General features: G+C 45.2%; 1 protein-coding gene across 5 annotated transcripts in view; it reads left to right on the top strand.

The window, feature by feature from the left end:
* The window catches only part of lrba (LPS-responsive vesicle trafficking, beach and anchor containing), a 149985-nt gene that overhangs the window by 111902 nt on the left and 15929 nt on the right, over nt 1–22154 (top strand). For all 5 annotated transcript variants that reach the window (XM_076147643.1, XM_076147645.1, XM_076147646.1 and 2 more), the window contains 4 exons: nt 4429–4569; nt 5748–5867; nt 8754–8906; nt 19345–19512. In XM_076147643.1, coding sequence (XP_076003758.1) covers nt 4429–4569; nt 5748–5867; nt 8754–8906; nt 19345–19512 — 582 coding nt within the window. The remainder of the gene's footprint in view (nt 1–4428; nt 4570–5747; nt 5868–8753; nt 8907–19344; nt 19513–22154) is intronic.

Raw genomic sequence — 22154 nt, forward strand, 5'->3', positions numbered from 1 at the left:
AAATCTTTTTCTCCAAATCTGACCTTCCTCAACAACCCAGGAAGTCAAGAAATACTCCCTGGTACTTCCAGGCATCAAGTGATTTGGCTTAAAACAACGAAAGCTGCCAGAAGATGTTCCCTCGCACATAAATACATACAGATGCACCTCACTATTAAACATCTTAAACTGCTTTAAAAGATTCTCTCGCTTAAGTAGACATCAAACTTAGATGCTCACATATATCAGTCATGACCTCGCTCCTCAATACGTACGCACAACAAAAATCTTAGAAACACACCCCAGAGCCTACCAGAGCCTCCTGTTGGACTGAATGGTTTCCATTGTGGGAGGACAGGGGATTAGTTTTGGGGTGAGATGATGGAGCGACTGTCTTGCTGCAGGAACCAAAATGGCTAAATAAATCAGCCATAGAAACAAAGGCATGTGTTAATGGACAGAGGATACATAGGAGGTTATGTACGGTCGTAGTTAAACATGAGTGTGTTTAGGGGCTGGGGCTACCCGTGTCATGCAGGCTGATGGAAAATGCTTGAAAATTAAGATACAACATACAACGAGATTTACGAAATAATATTCACTGAACCCATTTCACGTCAGTCAGTTCCAGATCCAGTGGCAGATCCAGGAACTTTTTCAATGCTTTCAATATTCAGTTCCTTTAAAGTTAATACACCAATTTTTTTTTAGACTTTCAGTATGTGCAATTTGACCTGAATATATGGGTTGACAAATTAATGGAATTGCTGTTGAGCTATAAACCTCAAAATCCACCAATGTGTAGTTGAGATGAGCTGATTCAGAAGCATAACACGTAACATAAACACACTTACACCTTTTATTGTCTCACATTCTCATCCCATCATGCTGCTGCAAACACCCCACAGAGTCCACATTTTGTCTTATAGGTTTCACTTCAGATTCTCCTCCATCCTGTATAATTTCTCTGTTTATCTGGCTTCATGTTGCCCAGTAGGCTGAAATGTGACAGTGCGTGTATAACCCACACACGCAATATACACGCACGTAGTACACAGGGAAAACACACAAATATACCTCCCTCCCTCCCTCTCTCTCCTAGCCCACTTTTGCCTCCCTGCTCGTCTCCTTTGCGCCGCCTCTGAGTTTGGACAGCTCAGCCTCTGTGTGCTCAGTCAAGCCATCATAGCCCCGGGGAGCGAGTGAATGGAACAGAGATGGGTGAAAGGAGGAGAAAGAGAAAGACAATCAGCGAGCAAAAGGAAGAGGAGGAGAGAGAATGTAACGGCAGGGAGACCTACATCGCTTGCGCTCCCTCCTCTCCATTTTCCTTCGAGGGCAGAGCAGAGGCGGGCGGGGGACGGGGGGGTGATAGGGGCCAGAGTGAAGCCAATCTTTATTACATCTGTTTTATTCATGTTGTTGACACGCGTGTGATATCAGTGTATGACCACTGGACCGTGGCAGACTGCAGTGTCTGGAAAAGGGCAAGCAAGTGCTGTGCTGCCACCCACCCCACCCACTCTGTCCCCCTAATCAACCCCAACCCCCACATCTGCACGCCAAATCATGTACGCGCTGTCTCTCTCTCTGCGTCTCTGTACGGCTGTGCTGGTGTTTCCCATTTCTGTTGTTTCTCTCAGTTTTGTTTCCTCCTTTGTAATTTTGCTTCCGTTTCTTCCCCCCCCCTCTGGTTGTGTCTCTCTCTGTCTCTCTGTCTCTCCCCTCCTAGTTCTCACATCTCTCTCAGCTGCCTCTTATGTCACGTCGGTGGTTGTCTCTTATAGAAACAGGTCATTTGAGAACCCTCCAGTGACATTGAGAAGCCAAATTGCCATGAACGCACGTGTGTCACATACTGTCATCATCCCCCCGGCACAACAGAGGCCACACAGAATTTATGTTCCCTTCTGCCAGAGCCACTCTGACCCCAGGGACTTTCTTATCATAAACTCTAACCTCAACCTGACATCAAACGCCGACCCCCGAGATAACACTGTAGTCACGATAAGCTCACACTAGGACAGGCTGCAGGCATTGTAACTCTCCACTGTTGTTTTCCTCCTGTATTCTTTGTTACGCCCCGTTTGTATACAACGTCGCAAGCACGTTTCTCTTTGTGGGTATTAACAGGGCGCCACCGCTAAGACTGAGTTAGTCGTACAATTCCAATTAAGTCATAAAAAAATGTGCAGATATAATTTAGAGTGCAAATTTTAAATAAAGCACCTTCGATTGATCTCTCAACAAACAATTCCAAAGATTTGTGAGCCTCCTTCATGTACATCTGCATGGCAACAGAAACCTTTATTGAGTGTTACCTCTGTTCTATCACCTACCACTCACAGCCACATCAGCTAATGGTGTATTGATTTCACCATACACACCCCATATGTTTATCCCCCAGGCTCTCCACACCATTTTTTACTGTTTAAATAGGACATTATATATAAACACTCCTTTCAAAAGTCCATTTTGATTTATTGCTCATAGCCTAATGATACTGCGATTATCAGGACGCTGTTATATTTCATCCCAATATTGATCTAAAAGCAGGATAGCATTGGATCATGTTCATTTAATAGTATTTGGAGACATTTCAGGTATTTTGAAACACGGGTAAACAATCGATTATCAGATTATAATTTAATGATATCCTTACAGAGTTCTAATGTTTTCGCGACATGACATCAGGTCTTGATTGGACACAATCTAACCAGAATCAGCTTGGTAGTGAACGCAGAACATTGATATTACTGGTGCAACACAGTCCTCTTCTGTTCATGTTTTGAATATCAACTCTATGGCCTGCACTTTACTTTTATCTGCCGTAGCTATTTCTTGTTAATTTTTCATCACAGTAGCTTTGGAATGGCTGCATAATGCCGTACCAGCCTCCTCTCTTGATGAATAACTGATTAAGACTAATCCAAGATTAATGCCCTCATGTTTTCCTCCTCAAAGCCCTGGCACAAGCTCATTCTGTAGCTTTACTCTGTAGTCTAATTAAAACTACAGGATTGGTTCATTTATCTGTACGCTCATCAGAGCGCTATTCTGTGCCACAACATATTAGGCCAATCTGTGGTGGGGCGGCAGCAGGCGTTCCATCAGTGTAGTGGCGGATGCTTGGGTCTGATGTACGGTGCCTTCACCAGCGCTCTGTTGTAGCTACTGTAAGCAGAGCGCTCCAGCGCCACAGTAATTTACAGCAGTAAACAATGTGGGGCTCCTACACGCCAACAGCCCCCACACGCACTCACATGCAATTCTTTCTCTCTGTCACTGTGGCACTTTCAGTCTTTTTTTTATTTTATATGCCTCCTCTCCCTTTTCTTTTTTTAATGAGCCGACTGTTATTAGGGCTATAAATCAGACCAATGGGTGTGATGTATAATTCACCGTGTGTACTCACCCACCCCCAGTAGCCCCGAGGAAGCCCACAGTGTATCACTGTCAACCCGGAGCTGCTCAGTGTGGCGGCATGAGGCGCTACGCATTTCGCCATGTAAATCTGCACCCCCCGGATTTTGAAAAAGCCGCACTCAGATGCAGCATTTAGAAATACAAACACAAAGAAAGGAACCCATTCTGCACAAACGCTGTGTGCATCAGTAAAATATACAACAACGCACACAAGCATAACCCATTAAACCGTACACAGACACAAAGCAGTAGCAGTAGCACCGCTCAATATTGAAGCTCTGCCCTGGATGAGTCTGTGACAGGCACCCTATGATATGAAAGAGATCCAATTGATCCACGCCCTACTGGGCCCTCATCCTCAAAAGGCCATCATTCCATTACCATTGATCTGCTGTGTAAGTGTGTGTGTGTGTGTGCGTGTGTGAGACAGGAGGGGGGATTTGAGCGAATGAGGCACAGCCAGCAGCAGACTAATAAAAATTGAACCAGCTTGAAAGTTATTTCTATAAATGAGTATTTAAATAATAGCCAAGCGCCACAGGGTTATTGGTTTTTGAAAAGCAATGGAAAATTAATGCAACTTAACCATTTTTCTCAGCTACAACAGGGGCCGGTGACCAGTGTATTAGTTACAGATTAATAAAAGTAGAAATTAAAGGAACCCTCAGCCTCGCTATTGATATTCTTAGTAGGCACTCCTTCATTGTAGCACATTAGTTTTCTCTGACAGACTACAGCTGCAGGGCCTCTGTTTCATGGCCTCTAAAAAGCACTCTGTGGGAAAGGATTGATCTCTGTCTGAAGGGAAACATCATCTAATATTCATTTGAGATTGCACAAAGGTTACTAGCATCGTTTGCCCTGCCCTGCTATGCATCAAATGCATTCACCATAAAAATGCAATATGTTCTTTTACCGCTTTACGTCTGCTGCCTCTTTCCCATTTTTGTCACCCAGCTGTTGTTTTCCATCTTTTGCAAGCTTATATCAAAATCTATTTTGAATGTTTTTATCTCTCTACAGCCCATCGGTGCTCTCAACCCCAAGAGGGCAGCATTCTTCTCAGACCGCTTTGAGTCCTGGGAGGATGACCAGGTACCAAAGTTCCACTATGGCACCCATTACTCCACCTCCAGCTTCACCATGATGTGGCTGCTGCGGATTGTAAGTAGCATGAAGAATATGCAGCCATTTTTGTCAAAACTAACAAAAACAATATCATCAAGTTTCTTCCCCAGTATTCATTTGATTGCAATATTTTTGTACGCACAGCAATATGCCTATTCAATTCATTTCAACTACTTTACATTAATTATTATATTACTCACATTTACATTTACACATTTTCAAGTTGCAGTCATTTGTTTAGACAGTGAATTGTTAAATTAGATTATTATTCACATATTCCTGTATCTGTAAAGCAATTATTGTATGAGATTGTATGATTTGACATTGCCATATGATGAAACCAGCACAGTACAATTAAATGTGCCATGAAAGAAAAATGTCGCCCTTAAACAAAATCTTAACATTTTTGAGGATTGGCATGATGACACTCAGGGATTTGATTTGTTTTCGAAGAGCGTGTGCAACATGCATCGTGCGCTCGAGTGCACTCTTTTGGAACCTATGTTGAATGGATGCTATCAATCTTCCCATACTGCACTCGAGGGAGACGGAGGTTACTAAGTTTCTCCAGAGTGCAGTTTTTCCCCCTGTTATTGTCCCAGTAGCTCACTGTCTCCTGAGTCCCAGTGGAGCTACCTTATTGATCCCTGCACATCATTAGCGGGCTTATTGTAAAGCCACTTTACCAAAAACCTTTACTTATATCTGCCACTGACAGATCCGACCTAACCACAGAGAGTAACCCCAAATGATTATTGTGAAAAATTTGCAGAGCACTTAATCCCTGTCGTTCTCGTCTTACTCATATTGTTTATAAATCGGGCGTCTGTCATTTCAGGCTTCACTTAATTGGCAATCTACAGTATTAGACTCGTCTGTAGTCGTGCTCCAGTAAATTGTGTCACATGGGGGCTGTTGCATGAGAGAGACAACTATTGATCTGCCCTAACAGGATTATATATGATTAGAAATGCATCAATAACAGGTACGTAAAGGTTTTACTAGCTCACTGGGATCATTGTATTTTCACTAGAGCATTCCAGTTTATGGAAGGACACGTAATTAGAATACGCTTCAGTTGAAATGGAAAACATTTTTACGGCACACTTTAACTGCATGACAAGGGATGCTGTTTTAGTGTTGACAATAGGTGTTGTCCATTGTAGTGGTAGAAACCTGATCTTGCATTCAAAGCACCTTTTTGTTATCTACAGGAACCCTTCACCACGTTCTTCCTAAACTTCCAAGGAGGGAAGTTTGACCACGCAGACCGCACTTTTTCCTCAGTGTCCCGGGCCTGGAGGAATTGCCAGAGAGACACATCTGATGTTAAGGTTACTATACTGCACACACTGATGCATGCATGCGCCGTGCACACAAATTTAACTCACATCTTGCAACGTTACATTTTCCTTTTGAAATCCATCTCCAGCGTCCTTGCAGAGAAAGAAAAATAGGTTTCAAAAGAGTAATGTTCAGTCACTACCAATCTTTGTCCCTCTGCAATGAAATCTTCCCGGTCCTCTGATCAAAGCACGAGACTAATCCTCATCTGTCCCAGCCGCCTGTCTCAGATTCAGCCAGCTATAACCTGTACTTGAATCCCAGCCCAGAGGGCCCCCAAACTCTGCTGAGCTCTTGGATCTGTCCTGCACTATCCCAGGTCATTCCCATACTGAAGGCCTCAGAAACCCCAGCGCAGCCTTTAACTGCTCCTCTAAAACATTTACGACGACACTCAGCCATTCTGTGTCAAATCTGGGTTTTGCTTGGTTTCCTGGCACTGGGTCACTGGATGGGGGAACAGTGGTGGTGTTGGGGGTTTTGACGCTTGATTGCATTTACCGCCCCCCACCCCACCGACCCCTCTCCCAGCCCGCCGATAAAACATATGGATTGCGTTACTGCATAGCTAGCCAGTGCTTGATTGCGAAAGCCCAACAAGAGCCCTCGTTTGCTCCCTCAGTCTAGACCTGTCAGTGTGGATCAAACTGTGAGAGCTCAACTTCAGATCAAAACAAAGGCAAAATCTGGACCACATCACTTTTGTTTTCATGTTCAGATTGAATTTTTAGCATATTTTGAATGAATGTCTGTCGACTTTATTCGCCTGGACGCACACATTCATGTCCTGTGCAAAAGAGGAATTGGGGATGAGATGTATCAATTTAGAATGCTAAGTATACCATTTAGCTTTAGTGTTGAAGCCATTGATAGCAAACCTCTGTCCCTGCTAGAGGGCAAAAGGCCTTAGTGTTTTTATACCACACCAGCAAAGACAGGGTGATAATAGGTTACAACACCCAGATCTTCTGTGTCTCTAGCCTGGGTGACGCTAGCATGACCTCCAGTCCACAATCCCCTGACCCCAAGCCTCAGCCCAAAGGCATCGGGAGGGGGCATAAGAAGGGAGAGAGAGGTTAGAGGTAGCAACATTGGAAGTGTAGCGGGGAGCCCAGAGGCCAAAGCCCCTTCCAGTGACCCATGACAGGACAGGATTGGGGATCAGAGGGGGTGGCCTCTGACCAGGCCAGAGCAAAGGGGCCACTGCACATAATGGTCTATGCAAGGCAGGCGTGAGTGTGGGGAAGAATAGCCCCCAAGGTTTGTTGGTGTGCCTGACGCCCCTGTGAGCCCCCCCCCCGTGTGTGTGTGTGTGTGTGTGTGTGTGTGTGTGTGTGTGTGTGTGTGTGTGTGTGTGTGTGTGTGTGTGTGTGTGTGTGTGTGTGTGTGTGTGTGTGTGTGTGTGTGTGTGTGTGTGTGTCACGCAAACGCCCTGCCACCTCAGACGGCACAAATTTACAGCAGCCTGCAGTCAGTGAACCTGGGTAAGCTGGAGGCCTCGTTAAGAGGTTGACCTTTGGTTTGAGGTCAGGTTTTGTGGAGTGAAAAGGGTTCAGAAGTGAGGAAGTGGCGTGTTGTTTTAAACCTGTGTGTTTGCTTGCTCATTTGATTGGACCCTTTTACCCCATTGATGAGAGGTGGGTACTTTGTGCCGCTAATCTGATAAAAGAGCAGTGTTTATTTTTCCTGGGTGTATGTTGGAGATGTGGGAGAGATAATGTCGTATATTATGGCCTTGGTGCAGTATTTTGTATGGGCTCTGGAATAATCTTTACATCTTCACATCTGTCTGTCCTCCTCTAGAGTTGCACTTTGCACTTGTTGTCACACTACCTTTACTCATCTGGCTGCCATCTAATCAAGACATAAAGCTCTTAAATGGCTGTTAGATTAATTGAATAAGAATAACCGTGCGCCTATAGATTACTTTTGTGTATGTTTATGTATTCGACCTATGCGCAAATGTTACCCATTGAAGTGTAGGAATGTTCTCATTTAAAGCCATAATAAGTCGTGATTTGTCTTTCAGCAGTTACTTATAAACTTTTAGGTTAACAGTTGAAAACGCGATACATTTTTTATGCTCACTTTTTGTGAGGCAGCCAAGAATTGAGATGATTCATCCTGGTGTGTTGTCATTGTCGGTAACACTACCATTTAGGCCTTGAGGACAGTTCAGATATATCTGCTCTCCTCTCAATGTCTTCATGTTTACACTCATAGCAGCATGTTCTGCTTTGTTAAGAATGATAAACGGTTAAACAAATGAGGTTATTTGTCGTGTCATAACTGTATTTCTCTTCACTGTCCTCGGTCGCTCGGATTTGAACACACTGTATGTTTTTTCGGAGACAGCCATATAAAATTATCATAGTTTGGAAAGATTTTGGCTGACTGCATCTTTGTGGAATGACGGCAAAAAAAAAAGTTTAACTCTTTTTCTGTTTTGCGTGGATACGATTGAAGCAAACAAGTGCGTCAGAACAGCGCAAACCGCAGCCGAGTGCAGACTCAGAGGTTTCTGACATCTTTTATCACGGCAGAGCTCAGACGATCCCGCAAATTGTGGAATTGTGGAAAACACAAGTCTGACTTTTGTGGCAGCTGGCTAGATCTGTAAACAAATCGTGCTTTAGTTTTATACAAGGACAACTCTTGTCTCTCTCGCCCTCTCCCTCTCTCTCTCCTCCTGATACTGGGAAATGTTGCTACTGATAATAGGAATGATTTCTCTGTCAGCTGAGCTTCCTTAATGTTATCATCTCACCCAAAATAAACCATGTGGATGAGAGAGAAAGATGAACTCATAACATAGCTAAAATGTGGATGACATCACTGTTTGAAGTCAAATCTTCCTCTGTGTCCTCCCCATGCAGGAGCTGATTCCTGAGTTCTACTACCTCCCTGAGATGTTTGTCAATGTCAACACTTACAACCTGGGCGTGATGGAGGACAGCACCGTGGTCTCTGACGTGGAGCTGCCGCCCTGGGCAAAGAGCCCAGAGGAGTTTGTCCGCATCAATCGCCTGGTACGACACATGCACAACACAAACTAACATACCACATGCTAGCAGACGAGCACACACAAACGCACGCACGCGCATTCGTCCAGGCTGTTGGGCTTGACAGTGACAACCCAAGTGTTCCTTGTTCAATATGCTGAATCCTCACCAGCCCCAACAGTGCATCTGTTCACTCTCCATAGACACTTCTTATCTACATATGACTCCCCCACAGAGGCACTCGGACACAAGTGCACATGTGGGCCAAGTCAGTTGTTTCTGAGTCCGTGTGCCAATTTGGAAGGAAATGCTAATGCAAAGAGACAGTGTTATTTCCTTACCGTCTCACAGCTCTTCCTGTTACCTGAGCCTCCTTCTCCTTTGACGTGCCCCAGCTCTGATTGCTGTGTAAGCAAAGTGATCTAACATCACCTCGCCCCCCCCCTCTCCCTCTCTCATGCTTGTGTGTATATAAGCACACGTGTTTGTGTCTTGAGAAATTATGCAGTATCATGTTTCTGATCTTCCCTTCCTGCCCCGCTCAGCCAAAAGTACAAATACTCCGTGTTTAACCGCGTCAGTTGTTGTCTGACTGGCATATTTTTGTTAGCAGATGTTTTCTCCTCTTCCATAAACCAACACTTGGCTTGGATGCGAAGGCGGTGCTTTTGGTCTGATAAGCTTGCTCTGCTTTAGAATGCCAAATGGCACAAGATACATTTTCTGTTTCTATTGTGTCATGCTAGACTTGTATCTTCCTCAAAAAGTTGCGGGAATATAGCGAATTTGAAGTGATTCTTATGTTTTCTGAAGAATAAATCTGATCTGTCAAATAACACACATCGTTTGAGATATGAGGCGCATTCCACTTTGTCTTGCTGAGCTCTTAACATCTTGACTTTTTAAAATATAAACATATAACCCCACCAGAACATAAAGCTTCCCCTTACTGAATATATTTATGCACTAAACTTATTTTTCAGGTGTGAGATAGAACCTTATTATACTAAACCAAACCTTGGATATACTGTAAAGGATTATGTCCTTTTTGAGCCAGATGCAGCTCCCTGTGCAGTGTGTGTGCCCAGTAGTAATGGGTGCTGATGAGAGTGAGTGCGCTCTATGACCTGTGTATTCTCGTGGTGGGGGCTTGTTAACCAGCCTGCTGATATGACCAAGCCCCCTATCATTAATCACACACTTCTCTCTCTTTGGCTGTCAGCATGGTCTAGGCCAAGGTGGATGTGTGGTGGGTTGGGGAGTGGGTGGGAACGAGTGTGCGGTACTCAGTCAGTCATCTAAACCTTGTTGAACCTTGTTAATTTGCACTGAATGAGGGATAGACTTGAGTTTTTGGCTCCTATTTGACAGCGTTGCGTTAGCGCTTTCTTTGTAGTTTTAGTTGTTATTGCAGCCATCTCATCTATCAGTGCTCCATTAAAAGGGGAAAGTGCTTGTCCAGCCAAACTTTTGTGAGAGGGGCAGCATAAAAAAAACACCTCTAAATACATGGCAGTCTTGTATAAGAGCAAGGGCTGCTGTATTGGATTGTACAGGTATGTCTAATAAAGTGGCCAGTGTACAAACACACACCTCAACCCCAGGTTTATAGCAGTGGCAATGAAAGCCTCCTTGCCTCCCTGCTGTTAATAGAAGATACTCTTGTTTCACATTTCTCATTGCTGAAAACCTGGCAATACCTGTGTTGTATCATTGCTATAAACACAGTGTTTATCTTATTGCATATCACAGAGAACATCTTATCTGATATCCCCTCACATATTGTCAGCATATGGTTATATTTCCCTCTGTGTAAATTTCAAGGGGAACATCCGGACAGATGTGGAGAGGCAGGAGGAATAAAGGAAAGAATGGGCAGAGGAGAAGACGGAGTCGGGGACGTGTGGGTGGACGGGTCTCTGGTGGTGACAGATAGCTGGCATTAGAGGGTGTCAGCTGGCAACTGCGGCGCTGTTGGGAGAGAGATGATCAGAGCGACGAGGAGAGAGGAAGAGTGAAGGAGTTAATGGCCTGTTTGGCTCTCTTTAGCTCGTCTGCTACTAATGGCCTTATAACACAAGAATAGACAGCAGGAGAGAACACGCACACACACATGCGCGGACACACACACACTCACGCCTGCTGTCTCCACTCTGGTTATGAGCCCTAGATGATTAACAGCTAATTAGGGCCCAATCTGGGAAGGCCATTAAAAGCCGCTCACAGTAAAGGATTGTGCCGCTGTGCAAAACGGCAGCTTGTTTTTGTTGTCGTGTGTGTGAGAGAGAGAGAGAGAGAGAAGAAGAGTGAGTTGCATGGTGGGTAATAAACACAAAAAGAAGAAGATCTAAGCCAAGATCAAATTGTAGCATGGTTTGTATTAATGTAGCTCTGGATAGGCCACAGGTCATCAGTATTGTTGAGTAAGAAAGTGTGGTGTGCTGCAGTGCATTGCCAACGAGTAAGTGTGTGTACCCGTACAGTTTTTGGTTAATGTCCGGCTTGCACAATGTCAGATGACTTCATGTGGGTTTGGGATGTACTGAGGATTAGTTGGATTTTAGGCAGACTCACTGGAAGCAAGCATGTCAGTGCCTGGAGACGAGCACGCACACACACACACACACCCAAGTGCCTACAGTATCCTGACACGCTCGCCTGTACACACTCCCTTTTTCTTTCTCTGTCAAACACACACACACAGACAAGACACTGGGGTCTCGATGCGGCATGCCACAGAGATCAGGGGCTGCTTGTTGTTTTTACCAGGGGGTCGATGGAGAGGTTAAGAACTTGATCCCTCCTCCACCAGATAACTACATGTCTCTGGGCACTGTCAGCCCCTTTGACATTCCACCCTATGTATATGTATGACTGCATCTCACTCCTCAGGCCTGCTAACCATTAGCAGGATAGCAGGTGATCGTAAGTCTGTGTGTGAGTGTGTGTGACTGTGTATATGCTCGTGTAAGCGTGTGTAGGTATGTCTGTGTTTACCTGTTCTGTCACGTGTCGACGCTCCACTGCTGCTACTGATATGAAGCAAATGGACGTACGGTGTGCTACAGGAACATCTCCTACTACAGACTTCTAATATAGATCACTTCACATCAGATATTTTTAATAATTTAACATTGAATCAGAATAATTCGAGATTAATACACGACATAATGTTTGTTGATGCTTCTTGGTCATCCATTGACTAACATAGTCACTATATTGGCATCACTCTTAAATAAAATAAATACCTGACTCGTCTAACTCACAGCCACAGCTATCCATGTTTGTTTTTATATTTTTCCCATGTCATATGGGGCTGCAGACACTCTCTAAGCCGCCCGAGCAGCGCCGGCCTCTTCTCCTGCGCCACACTTCACTTTTGGTTCCTTTCAGTCATTTGTCCTGTTGCAGTGTTGCTGACAGACCAGCAAACCGCACTCTGTTAGAGACGAGCAGCACGTTAGGCCTCCTCTCTTTCCCCTTATAAAGCATTGTGTGACAGTGACATCAACCCAACGGCTCTAACAGAAGCAGTGCAAGAAGCCTTTTGTTCAGCGGGCAAAACCAAGCGAGCGACGGGACAGATGATGACGCACAACATGCTATGAACCCTTACTGTAGCACATCTCCATAGAACAAATATGTCTTGGTTACAAGCCTGTGATGGTGGGAAAACAATTCACAAGTGGGTTTCCATCTGTCGGGAATCGTTCAAGGAAAGATTTGGCTTGTTGCAATGACGAGTTGTAGTTGAGAGATTTGTTGGTATCTGCTCCTCTTCGTCCATCCAGTGCACCTGTTGCTGCAAATGCCTCAATTACTCTAATCAAGTCAATTTCATTTGTATAGCCCAATATTTCCTACAATGTTTCAAAGGGCTTTACAAACCTACAACATCAGGAAAATTCCTAACCCCGTTAAAAACGTGCAATATAAAATTCAAGTCTCCCTCTGTTGAAAGCTTGAACATGCCAGCAATTTATTTATCATTATATAAACTTGGCTTTAACTCATACGACTCCTTGTGATATGAATCTCCTGCCAGTCCGACTGTGAATCAAACCTGAACTCCTGAGCACATTGCAGCTTTCATTGCTTCCCCTTCATGTTGTTTGGGTTTGTGGGGCCTGTGCGGTTGAGTCCCGACAGCTCTCGCCGGCCGGTTCTCCCTGAACGTTGATGACCTCACTGGTGACCTGCTTCTTGGACTCTCACGACTTGACCTCACAGCTGTTATTGCGGGTGTGATCCCTGCGAGGTAAAACACCGTTGTGGCTGTCTTGCGCAAACAGACGAATGTCACGTTAATGTGAGTAGAATCACCCTTCCCTTCAAACGCCCGTATATTCACCCCCCCCCCCCCCCCCCCCCCCTCCTGTGAAAGTCACTCTCTGAGGTTTGTCAACTTCATGTGCTGACAGCTCTTCACGCTTCCAGAAAGTGTGTCAGCATGTCACACGAAGGCCGCTATCCTTGATTTGATCAAGAGAGGGGATGAGGGTGCCTTAGATGCTACATTTGCAATCAAGATAAGATCATTTACCGACTATTGTGGTGAATTCTGCGTAGAAAAAACAAAACTTTGTCTCCCTTTGCTACGTTATCATGTCAAGTCTTTCTTGCTGACAGGAGGGAGAGCAGAAAACATCAAGAGGGTCCCACATGTTTTCCCACAAGTCACTAAGACAGGCCTGATCGCTCCCCAGCTGAGACCACCAGCCACACAAAGTCAAAGATCACGGCTGTTTACATTCACCTCTCATCCACGCCCCGTTCGCGCATCAGATGGCCCGCCGAGACGAGCAGCGCTGTTCCCACCAAGCTCCTTCATCTTATTCTCACAAGAACCTCTCCTCCCTCCTCCTAGGAATCTGCCTCTGTGTGTGTGTGTGTGTGTGTGTGTGAGAGCTGAGGTAAACCAATGCATAGGAACAGTCACCAACCGCTAAGATACACTTTTGCACTTGCGAATGATTGAGTGAGTGAAAAACCGCTGTCGTCTGTAGCCAGCGCAGCCTCGCGTAACAGAGGGCAGATTAGCTCGCCATGTTAGCCCTAGCGCTAATCTATTCCCCCGGTGTGTCCGCTGAAACGTCTCGTCGGTGGATGGGAACAAGCTTGTGTGTGTGTGTGCGTGGTTGTGGTGGTGGTAGTAGTGGTGGTGGGGGGGGATGTTATCTGGGTAATGTCAGACAGCGCTCACTGTAGGGGTATTGTCATGCATAAGGGCAGGCATGTTTACTGTGCGCTCAGTGTTTTACGAGCTGTCCCCCCTTCGTCTTCTCCCTCGCCTCCCCCTCCGCTCCCTCCGTCCTCCTCTTCGGTGACGTAATGGAGGAGGCTGATGAGAGCCTGAGAAATGGGATGATCTACTGTTGCTGACATGCTCACTCACTAATGTTGTCCTTCTCCTCTGTCTACACTCCTCCGCCCTGGGCTGCGCTGCTGCTTTTCAGCCCTGCTTTCCATTTAAAACTCCCAGACATCTGTTGTGTCGTTATCTCTGCTTCTCTGAAATGATTATCGTCTTCACCCTGTCCCAGGGGTAGAGGGGTAATGTCTATTTTTCTTTAAATTTATTTTAACCAATCTAGCAAACCCAAGAATATTCAAAGTAGGATAGATTGTGTGTTGACATTGTTGACAATTTTCTGCAGTTTCTTCCAATGAAAGGGTATTGATCCCATACATGGAGCATCAACAGGTCCAATTTCGTCCAGATCTGGATAGATATTTAAAAAAAATACACTCAGGCCGCAGCACCTCATACCCAGTAACCTTCGCTAGAACCGAGAGCACTCTGGCCGATCCGTCGAGTCGTCCATCCTAATCATCTCCGCTCCACAATGAGAGGCCTCCACACCTTCAGACAGACAGAAACCCTCTTCTCCTCCGATGACGAGACGCCGATCCTCTTCCCAGCAGCTATCCAAATATCGTCCCTTTCAGCGCACTCGCTCGGTGCTCCTGTGTTTAATCAGCTCCCACTGTTGATCTAACATTTGCTCACTGGATCCAAATGTCGTCGTTGTCTTGCGGCGCTGGTGATGTATGCACTCGCTTGTTAGCCTCTGTCTCTCTGTCTGCGTTGGACGGATGGTGTGATTCTCTGCAGGTGCTTGTTAGCAGTTGTTGACATCATTGTAGACAGTTTGCAAAATTGCAGTTTTCTCTTCTCATTTTCATTGTTTTGAGTCTTGTTTTCCAAATGAGAAATGGCTTTTGGGACTTGGGGCGACCACTCCTAGTCTCCACCACAACCAAAGAAGTATTTACAGTGTGTCCATGTAGACGCATAGATGTTTGCCTTTGCGTGTTTATACCCGCATGCGTGTGTGCATGCATGCATATGATTTGTGGCATGTGAATGTAAAGCAAAGGCACACACACATGATCCTTTCATACTGTTTGTCACTAAAATAGTAACGGCAACATTATCACATTCTGAGTTTGAATCGCCACCAAATACGTTTAACTTCCCAGCCTGTATTGTTTACTTCTTGTCTGAATCAGACCACTTGAACTTGCACTTGCGTATTTCCTGGCAACATTACACTTTTTGTCTGCCTCAGACCAAATCCACCATGACATGTTTGTTTTGAGGAGATACTCTTCCAATCACCCCTCATTCTGCTGCTTTTCACCCTTTAACATGATATTCTTGCTTTTTAAGTGTGTAAGGGATGAATAGAAGGATGGGAAGAGGGAGAGAGAGAGCAAAATGGAGCGAGTGAGTTAAGCTACAGAGTTTCAGGTTCCATTTGCCAACGAGTGTCTCCACTGACCCATAGCCAAAACTCTCACAGTTGTGACCTATCTAATTAGCAGAGCAGGAAGGAGGGGGATCTCCAGTAACACACTCAGCCCATCTGGCCTGCTTTTGGTGTGCTTGGATATGAGAATAAAGGAAATGGTTTGTTAACTGCACGGCTGCTCTGTGGCTCTTATTCCTTACGTCACCCGTGGCTTCTTTCTTTTTCCTCCTCCATGTTGGGGGCCCCAGTCTCTTTCGTCTGGCTCTCTTTGCCTGCTTCAAAATGACAATCAGCTTCTCATTTACGGCACGCTAATAAGCCCTTTAATCAGAGTGCTTGTCAACCTCAGGGCAAAGCAACTCCAGAGGAGTTGATCCAAAGGATCAAGTGACCGAAAGAAAGAGCGGGAGGAGAAAGGGAGCAGGAATGAGATGGTGTGCAGATGGGGAAATGAAGGGAGGGGGGTCTTTAAGGGAAGACTAGTGTGTCAAAACAAGAGAAATGCTAAACTTGTGGTGAATTAACTGGTGGCGCTTGCTTTTTAAAATGTGATTTAACAGATTTTTACGGGTTTTATGTCAGAGTGTAGCATGTTTCACTGTCGCTGAATCTGGTCCTCAGTATAGTATGATTACATCGTTCCTAATCAGCATCAGCATCAGCTTTAGCAGACCTGCGTGTTCGCCCTATCCAACCATAATCAATATGTAAGACAGGCTGCCACTCACGGCGCTCTGCATACTACATGTGTATTCAATTACACACCACACCATCAGCGACACAAACACATACACACATCGCATCACTGTTGCCATGCAAATGAGCAGATTGATTTGTTAAGTGACATTTAAACATCCTTACAGACAGCTCACCATAAGTCCCTTAAAAGGTTTTTTTTTAAGGGCCAGCAAGGAAAGGAGGAAAGCATTCAGTGTCACCTCGTTAAGGCCTAAGTGAAATCCAGCTCAATCCAGACCATAAAGCTAACCACAAGTCACTGGGAAGCACAGAACATTCGGCAGTGTGCCCACTAAGAGTCCTGCAGTGCTACAGTATGGTCACAGTTGTTAGCAGAGAAATATAAATACCAGGAGAAATCCAAAGTGAGGCAAGGCCAAAATGAAATGAAGAAGACGAAGATTCCAAAAGCGTAAGCTGAGGCTGGGAGAGAAGCACCGGTCACATTGGCTGGTTAACTGAATTCAGTCTCTGCCTCAGGTTTGAATCCTTTCTCGAATTGAATTGAATCGCATCTGGAGAATTATGGTCTAGAATTTCTGGTCTAAAAATTGACTTTGCACATTTCTCTGCAATTTTTCTTTGTCTTTGAAATCACATCCTGGCCACAGATGCTTCAAAAAGAAAGACTTCACTGAAACTGAAGCTTTCACCGAGAAAAGGCACGTCGGACGGCTCAACAGCGTTTTAACTACTCAAGAAGAGAGAACGTTGATCCCCTTTTGAATTGTTGATCGTTTGAAGCTAAAACAACGGAGGAATTGTTCATTGTTGCCTTGGAAAACAAGTGCGCACAACAGAGGGATCACCTTGCTTCAGATGTGTACTTTATCACAAACACAACAATAGAAATGTGGGATTCCAGTGACTTCTACCCCCTATCAGCATTTACATAAAGGCATGCTAAATTATTCATTAATTATCAGAGAGTCCCCTGTGGATGCGGATGACACACACGCTAGCTGCTAATTGGCCCATCAATAATCCTGCCTGGTTCTCCTGAAGTGACACCAGATCCCACCTCAGGAATCTGTTATCTGCCCCAACCTTCTGCTTCGCGGCTCACGCAGTGCGGCGGGACACACGGAGACCTCGCCAAACCTCCTCACCTGCTGTATTGTTAGAGGTCAGAGGTTACAGGTACAGCACATGCTTGATGTTTAAAAATGTGCTGAAGTTGCTTTGCACGTGGAGAAGTGGTACTTTCTAACTTGCTGTGTTCTCGATCAAAGATTTAAGATTTGATGGTGATTTTCTTGCGGTATCCACAATAATGGCTTTCTGTATTTGAACACATTTTTGCCCAGAAATAATGACAATAATGCAAGCACAGAGCTCACACACGCACACATGCACAAACACATGTATAACCCCCACCTCCCCCTCCCTCCCTCCTCCTCCTCCTCCAAACGGTAGACGCTAGTGATTTTCATAAAGGCAAACCTCTTGAGATAGAGCGGCAATAACACGGCTGCTCTTTGTTTCCTAGAGCTGATTGACAGGAGATTGCAGTGCACATTAAATGCCCATCAGGCCCGGCGTTAGTTTGAGAAACGGGGGAGCAGGGCCCATCAAAGGTCAATCCGCACGCATAATGAACTGATCCCTCTCTCTTTCTCTCTCTCGCTCTCATACACACACACACAAACACACAGAGGATGGGACACACACTCTGCTTGCTACTAAACTCTTCAATAAAGATGCTTTCCCATGAATTTAGAAAAAATAGAAGCTTTGCCTCTTGACACAAACCTTTAAACGCCAACACACTGTGGATATGCCAGAGGGAGAGATAGACACTCAGTCTAGACTGATTTGGACTCTTGGGGTGTTCTGTTCTATCTTAATACTAAAGGGTTCGTTTAGCGTTTCCCCCGCACAGTACGGCCCTTTAACAGAAAGGATTGTCAAGTGAGGCGCACGGAGGGGAAATCGCGAGACAAATCTCTCTCCATCTGCTAATTTTGCCAAGTCTCCAGGTCTCAGAACGACGATTGCGTCTAACTGGGGCATTGTCCTGAAGAATACCAATATAATAACCATATATGCACATCTGTCAACAGAGCTATGCGCTGATCAGACCCTCGACATTTTATCGCTTTTCCCTCAAATTTGGAGGAATCCAGCAGCAGCAGCGTTCATACTGTATTTTCATTGCAGGGAAAATATCATCATACCTCTACTAGATGCAGAGTCCTTCCTTTAAAGCCCACACCCCCCCCCCCCCTGATTGAAAGTTATAATTAAGAGAGTGGGAGAGAATTAGATGCAGAATGAGCTGTCACAAAGTCACATTTAAGTGAGGGATGTGCCGGTCTCTGCAGTAAAATTTAAATGATATAAATTGCCATTTAAGTGTAGCACGGGCTAATGTTTTGTCACAAATTAATGTGACACAAGGCAGCAATGACAATCAAGGGCTGCCTCATTCTAATTTGGTCGTGTTTAGAGGGCTTTTGTGAGCCGACAGCTTTACACAAATTAACACAATTGCCTGTTTTTATGAGGAAACCATAAATGTTTTTCCCTCCTTTGGCGGCTAATGAGGAGAGAAAACGGCGTGTATCTCAGCGTTATGGCAATGCTGAGACATCTCCCAAAGAGCAACATGGTGCTCTTATCCGCCCACGACCAGCAGAGGAAAGAACAAAGACGGAAGCTGAAATGGCTCCCTAATGAACTACAAGAGTTTTCTAATGTTTTGATGTTCCCACATGATCGCATATAAATATATATTGTGCATTTTCCTCATTACAGAAATCATCGGCAGGTTCTGTCGCAGGAACAATAAGTAGGAAATCCAGCGTTCTAGGAGGAATTCATCTTTCAGGGGCTTTTGCGATAACTGCTTCTCTGTACTGGTGTGCAGAACATGATTTAGGTTAGAAAGTAATGTTTGTGGTGTGCATTTGTTGACATATTTTAAATATTAGCTATCCTCTCTCCTCTCTTCTCCTCTCTTCCCTCTACAGGCCCTGGAGAGCGAGTTTGTGTCCTGCCAGCTCCACCAGTGGATCGATCTGATCTTCGGCTACAAGCAGCAGGGACCCGAAGCCACCAGAGCCCTGAATGTTTTCTATTACTTGACGTATGAGGGCGCGGTCAACCTCAGCTCCATTAGCGACCACGTGCTCAGAGAGGTGAGGCCCGGAATGATGCCCAACGCACAGCGGACTTGCAAACACACACATCCTTAAATACGCATTTGTATAATGCGTAGCTCACGCTGAGTAAGGGAAAAACCCCACATTACAGTAAGCACACTTGAGAATCAGCCCTCTCAAATGGATGCTTAATCTGAATATATTACAGCTGCCGTCATCTGTCCGTTCGCCACGTGCGTGTATCAGGGCGATTGTTGATGCCATTAGCCGTGTTAAATTGGATGAGTGTATGGTGGCATGAGAGAACTAAACTAACAATATACTGGCAGGTCTTGCTGAGCCAAGCCTTTCCCCCCTGTGCGATGTCTCTGAAAGCACTCCACCAAGTGTTCCACTTTAACGCCTTAAAGCCTTCTGCTTGGCTTTCATTTATTATTCATCCGCTCACTTTGAACCGCTACACGCCGGCTACATTGACTTGCCCCAAAGCAACCCGCAAAACAACACGGCGCTAAGAAGAAAAGCACAAACACCGGCTTGACAACTTCACCAGTCTGTGCCAAACCCCCGCTGACCTCTGCTCCTGACAGCCTCTCTGACATCTAAGTCAGGATGCCCAAAAGGGGCACTTATTCTATTTTTATTCTCACTAGAGTAGAGTCACAGGGGGCTGTACAGTGTTTCTCTTTAGCAAAGGTCCTTATGGCATTGGGATTTAAATGTAGATGAGTTAAGAGTATATCAAGGGGCTCAGCAGCTCTTCTCTCCGCTGCTCTGCTGCCCTTCATGCTCAGTGACTGGAGCATCACGGGCACCTACGCTACCATCTTTGATTTATCACCTCATTCACCCTAATTCCCATCCAGATGTGCTTTGGCCTTTAGCCATACACACACACACACACACACACACACACACAATGCAGATTCATTACCGGGGTGCACCACCGGTCATTTCCACACTCAGCCCAAGCCCATTATCCATTCCTGTGGTTAATACACACACACACACACACACACACACACACACACACACACATACACACACACGCACATGACAAAATTAGATCACAGGGTCTCTCCACTATGTCTGCCAAGCTGTTCCAATGACCATGAAATCAATAAATCCAAACACCACTGTGTGTGTGTGTGTGTGTGTGTGTGTGTGTGTGTGTGTGTGTGGTATTAAAATGGCACCACCTGCCGCCATGGTTATGCTGTCCATGTAATCAGCTTTCCTGAAGGTGTGCAGATTTTTGGAAATGGAGTTGTTTTGTTTGTTTTAGCTGTAATAAATCATGTCCACATTGATCTTAGGATAATAATTATATACAGTATTTTTGATAGGATTAGTTGTCAACTTTTAAATACAGTATCCTCACTGAAATCACATAAAAGAATATAGTTTGTTCCGTTCTCTGGATATGAAGAAAAGGAAGGAATTGTCTGATGTCCTGACTCCAATCTGCTGTGTTTCACTTTTGCAAACACCCTCAGTCTGAGCACTTTAATTAGTTAAATAAACCAAAGCAGTAGTAGCCCCTGTGAGCTAAAGCCAAGGCTCTCCTTCAACTGTTTGTGCGGAAGGAAGGCTGCCTTGTCTGTGCAGAAGGTGGAAACAGAGTTCCAGGCCTGGGCCTTGTCAAGAGCAGGCACTGGGGGTGGCTGGGAGCTACAGGAGCTTTGGGTCTGAGGGCTTTGGGTCTGAAAGTGTCCCCAGAGTCGACCATTACTGAGTGACAACTGTTTCAGTCAGAGCTGTGGTCTTGGCCACGCTAGGCCGCATTAGGCCAGGCCCTGGGGCTGTTCATTGTCAGGGGGATGGGGTACAGGCGTGTGTGTGTGTGTGTTTGGGTAGGAAAAGGTATGAGATTGTGGTAGGAGATTCTGTAGTCCTGGTTGTGTATTCCTGCCACGCTACTTGGCAGCTGCTTGCTCCCAGCCCCCAGAACCCCCCCCCCCCCCCCCACACACACACACACAAACTCTCCTCACAGATTGGTGTGGATCATACCTTGATGTGTGCATGTATTATGCATTCATTGGCATGTGTATACCTTTGTATATTTATGTGTACTCATCAGCATAAATGCACACAATTGTGTGTTTATGTGTGCATTTCAGGACCGGGAGAGCGTTTGGAATATCTCAGCACAGATTAGGGAATGCTGTGGAGACCACTGCAGTGTTTTTCAAAACCATGATTACTTCCTGTCCTGCCTCTGCCGCAAGTCAAAACGTACCCCCCTCTCTATAAGAGAAACGTGTATACGTGTGTGTATGTGTGTGCACCCTTGTGCAAAGCATGCATGCACATCTGTGTTGCCTCTCCCTGTATAAAGAGAAACACACCCTGTTGCCTTCTCATCGATGTACAGGGCTTCCCCTCTTTCACATGTGATTACGGAAAATCCCACAGCCACTCACACCAGCGATGAAACACAGAGCCTGTCTGAATTGTACAGAGTTTGCGTAATTCGGCAGAGTGTAGGGAAATAAACCCACGCGCATGAACCTGCTTTAACACACAGCCACGCTCACTCACCAGACAGCAGACCTCAGTGATTTGTTTCCTTTGGACAATATTTACTCCACTGCATTAAATATTTTTTCAAAATAGTTTTATGTCAAAGCTTAAAAATATGCAGAATATCCCAGCATGCAGTTTGTCAGCGCTAC

The sequence above is a fragment of the Genypterus blacodes genome, unplaced genomic scaffold (genome assembly GCF_046128005.1).
Source record: "Genypterus blacodes isolate CSIRO-AG114 ecotype Tasmania unplaced genomic scaffold, CSIRO-AGI_Gbla_v1 ptg000039l_1, whole genome shotgun sequence".
Lineage (NCBI taxonomy): Eukaryota > Metazoa > Chordata > Actinopteri > Ophidiiformes > Ophidiidae > Genypterus > Genypterus blacodes.